This window comes from Vigna unguiculata, chromosome 6, assembly GCF_037176805.1.
Source record: "Vigna unguiculata cultivar grain cowpea cultivar isolate G323 ecotype 2 chromosome 6, ASM3717680v1, whole genome shotgun sequence".
NCBI classification, from domain to species: Eukaryota; Viridiplantae; Streptophyta; class Magnoliopsida; order Fabales; family Fabaceae; genus Vigna; species Vigna unguiculata.
In genome coordinates, this window is record NC_140797.1 from 38,168,271 (window position 1) to 38,181,530 (window position 13,260).

A 13,260-nucleotide genomic window follows, 5' to 3' on the forward strand; every position below is an offset into this window, starting at 1 on the left:
GAGGATATGAATCATATCATTTGAAAGAAAAGACAAAAAGATTGATTCAAAGTGTAACTTTATTATATATTATTATTATTTGGAATACATCTATCTGAGGCTTAATGGCCAACCTTCTTGTCCACACGTGTGAAATACAAACATGTGCCACGGGAATCTTATCCACGTGCTCATAGTGATAGGCTGTGCAAAGGTTACTTCAAGTGAGACACATCTAGGAATCTGGATTCTCTTCTGTGTTTTTTCTTTTCCCTGTGAGTATTAAATATATATAATAATATTGATATATTAAATTTCTTTTTAACATAATTTAAAATATCAAAATGTCCATCAGTGTGTTTAAAACAGCACACAAAAATTCAACATAAAATTCAAATTCCACATTCAGGTAGATCAGACATATAATGATTATAATTTTGTATTTTCTACCTACATGTAAAAAATATTACACTTTTTACATTTAATTGTTGCATAGATAATTAATTTTATTTATTTTTCTTTACTAATTACATGAAATAGGAACGACTGAAAACAAATATTTATGCAAAAAATATTGTAATAATAGCAAAATCAAAATATATAATATCTTATGTTAAAATGTTTGAATTAGTTTTCTGATAAATTCTGAATTTTTTAAGACATAACTTTAATTAAAATTTTCATCGAATAATTAAAACAAGTTATCAGACAAAAGCTAAAAGAAAAAAAGATTACATCCTATGTATTACTGGCATAATGTCCACAATAATTATGTAATTTATAAGTGATTACATTCTATAGTAGTTGTTAAGCCTCTTTTTATGCTTGTATGATACTTGAAAGCATGCTTAGTAATTTATGTTTAATTTTATGACTGTTTAAATTTTGAATAGTGAACTTGTAATGCAAATGATAGAGAAGAAAGGTAAGATGCATCAATAAAATGAATGAAAGGAATGTGAAAATATGAGAAATAAGGGAGATGATGGATGTTTTGCTTATAATGTATATGCAATGTGATCTTAATTGAAAATTGAAAAATACCCACTGCCGTAAATAATTAAATTAAAAAACTAAATCCAAAATTACCTTATAATGTCACCAATGGTGAATAAAAAAGGATAAAAAAAATTAACTTTCGCCCTCATTATTTGATTAATTTTTCATTTTATATTCACATATCAAATTTAACATGATATTAAAGTTAACGGTGATAAAACAGGTAATAACACATGAATGAACTCTCCAAAATTCGAAGAATCAAGTTAAAATTTTTATACATGTTGAGTTTAAACCGATTCACTTAGTTTAATAAATTAACATGTCAAAAGAAGGATAGAATGAATGATCATATTCATCCGTTTTTTTTCAAATTAAAAGTTAAAAAAAAAAAAAGAATTTAAGAGGTTAACTTTTTTATATTATATCATTTATAAAATGTTAATAAATATATAACTTAAATGATTAACATTTATAAGTTTAAGTTTCAATTATGATTATAATAAAATAATTTCACATATAAATATAATAAATATTTTAATTTTTCCACTTAAAAATATTAGTTAATCCATTAAAAATTTAAAAAATACACATGACTAATATGTTTTTAATCTTCATATATAATCATAATTAAAAAAAATATTAGTGCTAAATTCTGGTCACAAATTCAAATCCCATTTATAATTTAGTCAAGTCCACCTCATTTTTGATAATAATGGATTAAAACGGATCACATTTATCCGTTTTGTTATATATATATATATATATATATATATATATATATATATTATATTATGTGATGTCAGGTATTTGATAAACCAATATATTCATTTAAAAAATAATAAAATACGATAAATAATATATATATATATATATATATATTGAAAATGTACAATAATTATTAAAAACATTATAAAAACATTATATTTATTGTACAAATCCAAATTAAATTATATATATTAAAATTATTAATATAAAAAATTATAAATTACTGTCACCATAAAAATATTATTTCTTTATAGATTAATACTTTATTAATAAGGAGTATTAAGGTATTCTAAAATATCGAACAGAGATACATTTTTAACACAGATACTTAATCCAATTTGAAGAGATACATTTTTAACACAGATACTTAATCCAATTTGAAGAATGAATGTATCGTAACCAAACTAGAATACTCTTTTTCCTTAATTACATTGTTATAGTCACATACTAGCCTGATAATGTCTTACATTTCCAGGTCATAATTTACTGTATTATATTTATAAGTACATAAGGACAACCCATTTGATAATGTCTCTATAAGTACATTGTTACCTTCACTAAGCAGCCGAAAATTGCATTCAGAATTTCAGATACCATATAGCTAAGAAGGGTTCTAGCCCGACTACTGTTAATTTCCGTACAAAATCATTTTGTTGTGATTATGTTTGTTTTAAATAGTTGATAAGTAAATTGAAACTTATTTTATGCGCCTATCTGTTTAGCAAAGCCAAACATCAATTATAGCAGGTTTCTAAGAGAACAGTATAAATGTAGTGGAGGCAACAAATTCCAAAGTTCTCTTGCATTTAGACACATAAAAAACAATGGTTGATAAATCATGATTTAGAAAACATGGAAAATTTGCAGCCAAAGGTGGCTTTCAAAATTCTACTGTCAAAGCAAACAACACACCGTATGCAGATCAAGAAGTTTTGGAGACATGATCGTTTGTCCCTGGGACTTGGTTCTTTGGTAGCAAATACAATGGAAGAAAAGAAGGCACGATGAATGCAATTCCAAGACCAAGTACAGCCAGTGCCACTACCCACCATGCTTCGTGGGGTAAGCCAAATAATAGTTCATCACATACTGCCCCCATCAATAGAAGAAAATACAGAATATTAGCAAATAATGAAAATGGTCGTAATACTGGAGTGGATTCTGTTGCAATAATCTAAAAAATATCAGATAAACTTAGGATAAAAACTTGTAATGAAGCATAGGAAGTCACAATAAGATCAATTATTAACATACTATGCAAAAAAGTTACCTATATTGTAGATAATAAATTGCCTCTCCGGCACATGCTGTTTTGCAGGAAACCCTTCTGGCTCAACAGTTACTAATACTAGCTGGAATTCCTCCTGAATAACGTCAATAACATAAGCATATATAAACTTTTCAGAAACTTTTGAGTATAAGGCTTGATACTAATATTGGACCTGATTGTTGTTCTTAAAAATTAGCTTTTCAGTGTTGAGCAATCTCCTGTTATTGTTCAGCATCACATCCGACCTGTTTCTCTTCAGTTGTATGGAAAAGCTAGCAGGTATCTGGTGTTTTTTTATTTAGTGTCAGTTTCCAGAGGAAAGATCCTCTGCAAAGAACTAAAGGAAGACATAATATACATACAGAAGCTGGATATGATATCTTCACTTCATACCACGTTTGAGGTTTCAGGCCCTGTAATTGATAAAAGCAAGAGCCACCTTGTAATGGCATAGTTTCTTTCCACAGCTCTTCTCCAACTTTCAAAATTTTGTCCTCAACGCTACCACAGAAAACAGTTGAGCACTATAACTAAGTTAATAACAAGAAGAATTCTGATATGAGGAGACCAAACAATTAAGGTGAATTATAAATAAGGACTTTTATACACTCACTTATTCCCAAAGCAGGGAGTTGGGCCATTCACGATGATGAGAAGAATGCCAAGCAGAATAAGCATATTTCACATGCAAATGCAAGGGATTGATAACGAAACACCTAGATCTTCAACTCAAGCCTGCAGAGGATTAGTATTTTAGTACACATTGAACCATTCAAACTTGGTAGAATTTAATATTGCAACAGACTCTTTATAAACCGCACCACCTATCATCAGATAAAAAGGGGCATTTCAAAGGATAAAAGAACATACAATTGAAGCTGACTTTAATGAAAAAGCTAGGGGAGAAAGTATTAAAACGTCAAATATTCATATTGTTATTGCGTTTCACAAATGTATTTAGTTTTAGATGGATTCTAAGGTGGACCATGCTCCACAATTAAGAGCCCGAAGATTCATACAAGGTGCACAATCCCTCCCTATAAAAAATCCCTTTCTTCATTGGCACCATGCAGCATCACTAGAGGCAATTTTCAAAATCATGCCATTTTTTCCGCTTTATCTCCCTCTCATTATTCCCCTTCTTCGCCCCTAACTCTCGTTCCATCTTCACAGTTGGATCACTAACAATTCCTAAAATGAAAATAGTTTTCAGAATGGACCCTTGCATCTCTAATTTTAAAGAAAAGATCCGCCAACATGATTATCACGTCATTGTCCCTTCTTCATGTCTATTTTGTCTACCAAACATAAGCACAACTCTAACTCCTTCAAAAGTGACACCAGATCAGTTGCATATTTAAAATGTAAAAAATAAGCTGTTACTAGACAAAGTCCAATCCAATCTAATTAGCCTACAGGTTCAGGCATACTCTTTCCCGAAACAAAGTTCCCTCTTCAAAACTCAGGGTGTTATCAAAGGACTCACAAGCATATGCACCTGCCTTACTTTTTCTCCATTGGTTGAATCATGGAAAACAACGATGCTACGCAATAAAAGACAATGACGCAGGACTAGAATAAACTTATATATTAAACTTGGCCACTGTCTTTCCCTACTCTGGAGAAACTAAACTGTTGCAGTTCTGGTCAGGAAACAACCAATCTCCTGGTATATCATCAGGGAAATGCACTACAACATGAGGTCTATCAACATCAACCAAAGCTTGATTGCACGCTTAGTTTTACAGTGAGAGCAAGCTTTGGAAACAATGTTTGTTCCCACATGGAGCACATGAATGTATGATTTGGCTAATTCACATCATTCCAGAGCCAGAGAGAAAAGCCAATAGATTTCATTAATTACTACTATATACCAACTGATCACATATGGTTAAAGATATGAAATGAATTGTCATTCACCATCCATTCCGATTTTAACGTTTTCAAAAGCAAATATGTCTATGAAATGCAAGCTGGATCAAAAGAAAACAATAAAAAATTAAATCTATGAGCTTTTCCAAGTTTAAATGTAAGATACATGCTACTTTGTCGGAACAGATTCCAACATCAGAAGCAAAACCCAAAAAGTAGCTTGAATCAGATGCCAAGAAGCACGTTTTTTACTACACTGATGAAAAGCCGTATGTGAATCATTAGAAAAACTATTGTTGTTAGTAGGATATTAAATGTGAGTTAGAAGCTCTCACAAGATTCTAGATATCTCCTTGTAATCAATACTTTAGAGTTAGAATTCTCTGTATATAGAGGTTGATGTATTCTTTCAAATCAACCAATTGAATAAAATCTTCTCTTATTTAGATTAATCCTTTTCATGTTGATAGCAAGTCCAGGTTCTGATTCTGGAACCTGTGGGTTATGACCCTAGAATCTTCTGATAGCTTCTACAAAAAAACTTAATATCCTACTAACAACAAATACTAAGGGAGCAATTATATAATAAACAATTGGGATGCAACATCTATATCTGGTAATGCAGGTAAACAACGAAAATCCTTGGTGCCTTACATGAAATATTTTTTCACATCAAACTTTGATAGGAATTTCATTTGGACCATTAACTAGGATTACCATATTTTTATTTAAATCTTGAACTGTTTTTAACTTATATTGTTTCTCTGTATTTCCCTATCTTGACAAAACTTGCAAATCAGAATTCATGATTTCGGATCCTTGGTATTATTTCTTTATTAGGATAATTTATGATTATATTAATTAGAAACTTTCCTTATTTTTTGTTTTATCAATTAGAATAATGATAATTATGATCCAATTAATTAGACATATCTTTATCATTTTTATTAAAGACAGTGACCTGATTGGAATTTTGTCAACGAGAAATTATTTTCAGAAAAGAAAAAACCTTTGTTAGAGTTTAGAATGGACGGAATATTATCAATTGAATCCATGCAATAGAGCTAATCAACCCATTGCATAGCATGACAACACAACATCAAATTCTAAAGGGTATTTTATGTTTACCATTAGTTTTTTGGTCTTCTGTTTTATGATTGACAGAAAAAAACTGACTAGCTTAGCTGGTAAAGAAAGGAAATACAATGAAAGAATGGAGGGATAGTGACCCAAGATTGTTAAGCTAACTGAAGAAAATCTCAAGTTCTGGTTGTCAATGTTCAAATTCACTATTGCCAATTGCCAATTTTGCAAGTGACAAAATGTACTAAATTTATTCAATATGATTCTCTCACCCAAAACTAATTGACCAATTTAAAATTTACTAACATCTGCTTCTTCTATTAATATCTTACCTCTGCTAACTAACAAGACCTGTAACAATTTCTCTAACCATTTTAACTAAGAACACCTATTTGAGGCCGACTCACTTGGCTGTTTTCAACATACAGTAGCGGCTGGATTACACACATTTGGCTTCTTTTTATCAAAAAATTTATCCAGTGGTGCTGCCACCATTACTAGTTATCAACACAACAAATCGAAGGACACACATGAACAAAGGTTCAAATCGTCAACCCTGCAACCTTGTCTTATTGCTCAATATACATACTTACATACATGCTAGTCTCCCTCATCTATACATATCCCTTAGTAGGGAGGAGACCTAACAAGCTAACATCGTCAATCATCTCGTATATAGCTATATACATGTACCGTGCAGTCAGATTAAATCTTCCCTTGCATGCTGCCCTAATTTTTTCCTTCTAAAATTGCACACATGCCATCATCTCTACTTCATCTACATCATTACTAACTATTTAGTCTAATTTTGAAATTGCTTATAATTCCACAGTCCACGAGGTTTGAATAACTCAAGTAAAGGAGATATCAGCTCATAACGAAAGTTGAAAGGTGGTTATGCAGCACAGATATGCATTTCAAACAAGGAGTCTGATTAATGTTCGCGATAATGTCTACCAGTAGGGAAAATATGGGAAAAATATGATGAAAAACATTTATATTTTACATTTTTGACATCAGTTGAAATCAAACAAAAATAAATGCAAATCCAAGATAATTTGGTAAAAATCGAACAAACAAATTCTAGATTATAGAGATAAAATGCAAATCAGTGAAATTAAAAAGAAATAAAATCAAAACACAAATCAAGGAAAAACAAATTGAATCATCAAACCCTACATTAATTGAGTTAACAAGTCGTATATTAAAGACATGAAAAAGATAAGAAGACAAACCTGAAACTAACTACCCAAAGACAAAGCTACCGAAGCTTCCAGGGATGGAGCGAGTGAAGCTTTGAAGGGCTTGAAGAAGTGTACTTAGGAGAGAGAAATTCAAAATTTACAATTTTCTAATGAAACTTCAAATTGATGAAATTAATATAGAAATGGTTTTTAAAAATAATTATAGCACTTTGATGTATATACTCATAAAGTAATTTAAAAATTATTATTAATAGAGTAGTCACCTTTTAAACATTTAAAAATATACTAAAAAAATGTTTCCTTACCACCATTATCTAAATTTATATAGGCTTAAATATACATTTGGTCCCTATTTTTATCAAAATTATTCAATTTGGTTCTTATTTTCGTTATTTTGTCAATTTGGTAAAAGGACTCGATTGAATACAATTTTACAAAAGTGAGGACCAAATTGACCACACAACGAAAATAGGAACCAAATTGAATAATTTTGACAAAAATGAGAACGAAATGTATATTTAAGCCATTTATATATATATATATATATATATATATATATATATATATGAACCCATACTTCAATTAAAATTACGTATCTCTGTCATTGTGCTGGATAATTATCATGTTCAATATTTTAGAATACTGTACAAATATTTATTAAAGAATTATCTAATTTATAAAATATAGTAAACATTTGTTTTCCGTATTTTGAGTTGAGAGTTTGATGCAGACTTAATTGGAACACAGGCTTATAAAATTTTAAAAATTATATTACGTTATGGAATATTAAGAATCATATCATTACAATATGAGATATTATGAGTATTGAAAATGTGGAATTATTCTAAAAGTATGAGATATATAAGATATATCATAAATATAAAAGATATGTTATAAAAGAAATTTGTTATTTTATTTTATTCACATACCTTTTTTTTCTTTCTATATATACAAATATAAAGTCAAATGACTATACGTGAGTTTTTGTAAAAATAAAGTCACAGCATTATTGATTCAAAAATTTTATTTTTTTCAATACAAATTTAAACGAGATACGGACTTAAACGAATATTTATTGTAATGATATTTTATAATAACAATAACTTAAACTTTTTTATTTTCACAATATTTCATACATATAATTTTAACTTAGATTGAAACGATAATAATTATATATTTATCATAGTTTTTAAATTTTCACACACTTTTTATATACATATATTATATCTTATTATTTTTAAAATAAGTGTATCAGATACATGTGATATCAGATAAACATGATGTCACCATAGCACAAAATTATTTTAGTATAAATGAATCTTTATAAAGTTTAATCGAATTAAAATATTTCAAACTATAATTAAAAAGGTAAAAAGAAAATAATTTCTAACTGTACATTGCTTAATCATCGAATCATAAGTACTATTTCAAGAACCTGAAATATATTAATATTAACATAAATTTAACATAAATTTTAAAATATGTACAATATATATAACCATATCATATCATGATATAACATATTAGCATTTCAAACTAAGTAGGAAATAAAATCGATTTAAATTGCATCAATGTATAATAATTTCTAAATGTAATAATATATTTTATAATACTTTAGCATATTCTGATTTAGAAAATTGTTGTTCATTAACATAATTAAAAGAATAGTGAATGTTTAGATTGAGATTGGCATTAGAAAGCATAATTAATAGAACTGCCAGTCAAAACAATTCATAAATATTTGTTTTTTTCTGTTTTTATATTCTCATTCATACCTATTATAACTTATCTTTATTACAAATTCAAATTTCTGCAATACGACACACTATGTTGAATTTTTGACGAGGAACTTAATAGTCTAACCAAACAATAACTAAGATAAAATACATCTAATCCAATTAAACTTTACCTTAAATGAATTTTACAAATATTTGATTTACTTAAAACAATTCTGTATTAAACAAGTCTCTATTCTTGGTTAAAAATTCGATGTTTAAAAAGTTATATCCAACTTTAAAACAATTAATTTTATAAATTATAATAAAAACTTTAAAATACACTTAAAATAATGATAAATGTAGATGACAGTTAAAATATTGGCATGGCCTAAACGGGTTCAGTTTCGATTAGATCACTGTTTTATATTTTATTTAGTCTCATCTAACTAATTTTATCAACTCCTACTGAAAACACATGCATTCACCTTCTCTTTATAACAACAAAAAATAATAAAATTAAATAACAACCATAGCGAGTAGTAAACCAACTTGCAATATTTTGAACTGCAATCAGAATGTTCTTAGGTATGATGGACAGAAACAAGACAAACTCTTCTGCTATACAAATAATGTCAAAAAAGAATTACAATGAACTACAGTACATCAGCGGAAGATACTCACTCAGACAAAGGATGAAGCTTCATGAAGCAAATGAGTGAATATAAAGAACGTCAATCTAAAGAATGATTGACTTGATGATACGAGGTGCAGTGAATATATGAAGAACTTGTCCCACCGAGTTCAAGTAAAAACACAAACTTCTATAAGTTCTGTGTGACTGTGTGTATTTACTTTCCAATGCCAAGTTCTTTTGATATGTCTCTCGTCAAGCTAAATTGCAAAGTATTATTCCATGGAAATAAGGTGCGGGTCACAGGAAGCTTTCGCCGAAGATCCTGCAAATAATATAATGAATAGCCTTCAAATTCAATAGATATGCGTAAGAAAGGTATCACATATAGCTTGTCCTTTTTATTACCTCTTTCACTCATACACCCAGGTAGTTCGGATTAATCATATAAATTATATAATATCAATTACATAAAATACTTAATTCGGTCAGAAGAAGGATAAAAGAAAAAGGAACTTAAAGGTGTTCGGTCTCGGTCATGACACGGATTATTGAGAAATGCAAACTTAATGCAAAAAAAGCAACTTAATGAGAAATATTAGGTACATGATATTGGTTTAATGAGAATCAAAAATCACCACAGACTTCACAGAAATGCCACATCTGAAGCTTAGATTAAAAATATGCAGTATGACATAACAGGGGTTACCTTGAACGTCGAATCAGAAAGGTTTAGATATGATGCCTGTCAAGTTATGGTCATTAGAAAACCATGTGCACATTATTAAGATAGAAAGAATGAAAGACCCTAGCGACAACAAACAAAATCAGAACCTCAAGAGAAGCAAAGTACTCTGCTTCATGATGACGAATAATGGTTGTTATGGCAACTGCACATTCTTCGGGGGTCTAAAATAAAATCAAATAATAAAATATTAATAGATAAGCTTTAACAGAAACATAATTAGATAAATGTTTCCTTTCTAACAATCAGTTTCTGTCTCAACCTCATCATTTTATGCATACATTTACTAAAATATTCTTTGGCTTGTAGAATACAAGTACATTTATCGGAAAATAACTATGGAAAGACTTGGGCAGTGCATCCACACCTAATAAAAATAAAATGTCTAATGCTGATTTTTGGTAACCTGAAAAAGAATTGTATCTTTGCATTCGTGCTTCGCATCTAACTGCACATTTCCTTCCTCAAAATAATGGGCACCCACCTGAAAATGGGTTAAAAATAATCAAGTCTTAAGAGCCTTGCACCATACCATTCAAAATTAATGCATAAATATCTATACAATATTACCTGCATTTTACCCTTTACTTCCACTGCTTGTTGATCATATTTGAACTCAATATTCCATACTGAAGACCAACTCCCGTTGCTATGAACAAAAGCCAAAGAAAAAACAAAGTATATTGACATTATTAATGTATCAATGTTCTTATTTGGAACTAGTATGGAACAAAGTATCAATAAAAAAAATAGTTGGAATTTCAGTCAACTTATTTCACGAACCAGAAATTCTGGGGGCTGTGCCTAGCAGCAGAAATCACCACAGCAAGCTCAAAATTAGAACCTGGAGCCTCTACATCTTTCCCATTTATGCAGTAAACAGAGCAGACACCTTTTGGATAGGCTTCTTCAACATATTTAAGTAATTCAATGTCCAGATTGCATCTGCAGAAAACAAATACCGTTAAATGCAAACAATGTACAACAACAAAGATATAAAAATGTGGTATTCAATTTACTCTATTAAAGGGTTGAATCACTATTTCACGTCCTCAAACATCAACAATATAATTTTTTTTATTTAAAAGAATAAATAGCCGGATATTAACCAAAATCAGTATTGAATCTACTTGCCAACTAAAATACAGTACACCTTCCCAATAAAACAGCTCCAAGGAAACCACAAATCTAAGTGGATTACGAATTAGCATATTCGAAGAAGATATTTCCAGAGCAATCTACTGTAAACAAGTTTGGGCAGGTAAAAGTCGAGGAATAATATGCATTGAAGCAACAGAGATTAATTTATTTGAAAGGAGAAAAAATTCAATGAAATTTAACATGAATCAGTATGTTCTGCCTCTGAATAGATTTTGAAGCTCGCTCTGGTAAAGGAACATTAGATTATCAAACATTAAATACTTCAACCACGAAGAAAATCAGAGAATTACCGAAATTCTTCGACATATGGAGTTGCAAGTTCTTCGTCTGTGGCAGGTCTCACATCTGTACAAACCTGTGACATTAAGCATACTATCATAAGACAGCAAGCACACAGCTTAGAACTACTGCACTTTAACCTACTTATCGCAAAAGTCACAGATAGTTAAAGTAGCAAAATTTTTCATGATTTGCTTACTCCCACTTTCAAAGCTAAAACACATGTTCCAGGAAGCAAGTTTAAAAAGCATAGAGTTGAACCTTATAATGCTTCACTTTATACATTGATATACTAAAGTTGAGATCAATGCATGAAGATCCAGACTAAAGTAAATCTAAACATTAACTTGTACCACTTTCATTACCACTAAAGCTGAACTAAAGAAATTAAAACTAGTGAGCATAACAAATGTGCAGTCTTCACATTCCTTTCCTTAAAAAAGAAACCAAAAGTTAAGCGAAGCACGGATATTAAAACTCAAAAATAGCTCCTGAAATAGTATGTAAGAAATTATGGTACTTGGTACTTACTTGTTTAACATGGTCAACAATTGCTACTTGAGCAGTTCTAGGTTCAAGAAATGCATCACCATCAAGTTCACCAAACGAAGTAACCAGTACCTGCAAGAACGTGAGAAGTCCCACAAGAAATTCGAAAATAAAATCCACTAAACGAACTAAAAAGTAAACAAAAATTAACGAGGAAACCCTAGGAAAATAAGTTGTTAAGTGAGAGTGAGTGAGTGAATGAGAGAGAGAGAGAGAGGGAGAGAGAGAGTTACGTCTCCGCTACGATTGGCCATTTGAATGGAAATCAAGTGGGATTTGTTGTAAAAGGGAAAAGCCTCGGAAGCGGCCTCATTGTACAAATCGTCGTTGTTCAGAATGGATTTGACATCTGCAGAAAGGATTCGTGAATTAATCGAATTGTGGAACAATAGATAGATAGAAAAAGAAAGGGAAAAAAGGAAGAAGAAGAAGAAGAAGAAGAAGAAGAAGAAGAAGAAGAAGAAGAACCTTTGGCAACGTATTTGATTTCCCCAGGAGGAGAGTTGAGGAGGAACCATTTGGCGATTTCGACTTTGTGCTTATCGCTGAGCTCCGAATCTTCTTCTTCTTCGGCCATGTCTGGGTTCAGAGGAGAAAACGCGATTTTTTTTTTTATTTAAAATGAAATGCGAAATGAAATGAAGATCTCATTGTGTCGTGGTCTCGTCTTTTTCTGAATGATATAGGAGAGAAGAGAAGAGTTCTTCGCCAATCAGGGTGGTGGGCTCCACAATTCAAAACATAATGGGCCCAACCTCGTCTAATAATCATACTTAATACATCGTTGTGTAATGTGTGGAGCTAGTGTGTGATCTGTAAAGTTCATCGCATAGGCCATAGCTCCCGGTTTCGGCTCAAATCATTTTGCTCCACAATCACGCTCTCTCAACATCATACATTACATTACCTTGCTAAAAAAGCTCAAAGCACCTAACCATATTCCTGTTCCCCAATTCGCAGTACTACCATTAACTACTAGACAAACCGGTTATTGTGATTTT

The 13,260-nt window shown here is 30.4% G+C and overlaps 2 protein-coding genes and 1 non-coding gene across 4 annotated transcripts; all 3 read right to left on the minus strand.

The window, feature by feature from the left end:
- Positions 1–2,533: 2,533 nt before the first annotated feature.
- Positions 2,534–7,341, minus strand: LOC114187458 (uncharacterized). 2 transcript variants are annotated; one of them, XM_028075719.2, is made up of 6 exons: positions 7,207–7,341; positions 3,630–3,751; positions 3,379–3,517; positions 3,189–3,299; positions 3,017–3,110; positions 2,534–2,835 (listed from the first exon to the last, which is right to left on the minus strand). In XM_028075719.2, the coding sequence occupies exons 2-6, from the start codon at positions 3,692–3,694 to the stop codon at positions 2,669–2,671; spliced, it is 576 nt and encodes a 191-aa protein (XP_027931520.1). In that variant the 5' UTR covers positions 3,695–3,751; positions 7,207–7,341; the 3' UTR covers positions 2,534–2,668. The 2 variants fall into 2 exon arrangements, with proteins under 2 accessions (XP_027931520.1, XP_027931521.1); XM_028075720.2 differs by lacking the exon at positions 7,207–7,341 and having other exon boundaries at positions 3,379–3,540.
- On the minus strand, positions 4,659–4,844 carry LOC114189330 (small nucleolar RNA snoR127). The gene has a single exon (XR_003605634.1). It is a non-coding gene; the product is annotated as a small nucleolar RNA snoR127 (small nucleolar RNA).
- Positions 7,342–9,431: 2,090 nt separating the features above from the next.
- On the minus strand, positions 9,432–12,965 carry CPA (Subunits of heterodimeric actin filament capping protein Capz superfamily). Its single transcript, XM_028074615.2, has 10 exons — positions 12,728–12,965; positions 12,493–12,608; positions 12,242–12,331; positions 11,722–11,786; positions 11,054–11,215; positions 10,841–10,919; positions 10,677–10,754; positions 10,360–10,434; positions 10,235–10,270; positions 9,432–9,850 (listed from the first exon to the last, which is right to left on the minus strand). Exons 1-10 carry the CDS (start codon positions 12,834–12,836, stop codon positions 9,743–9,745), a joined length of 918 nt encoding a protein of 305 aa, XP_027930416.1. The 5' UTR covers positions 12,837–12,965; the 3' UTR covers positions 9,432–9,742.
- Positions 12,966–13,260: the final 295 nt, after the last annotated feature.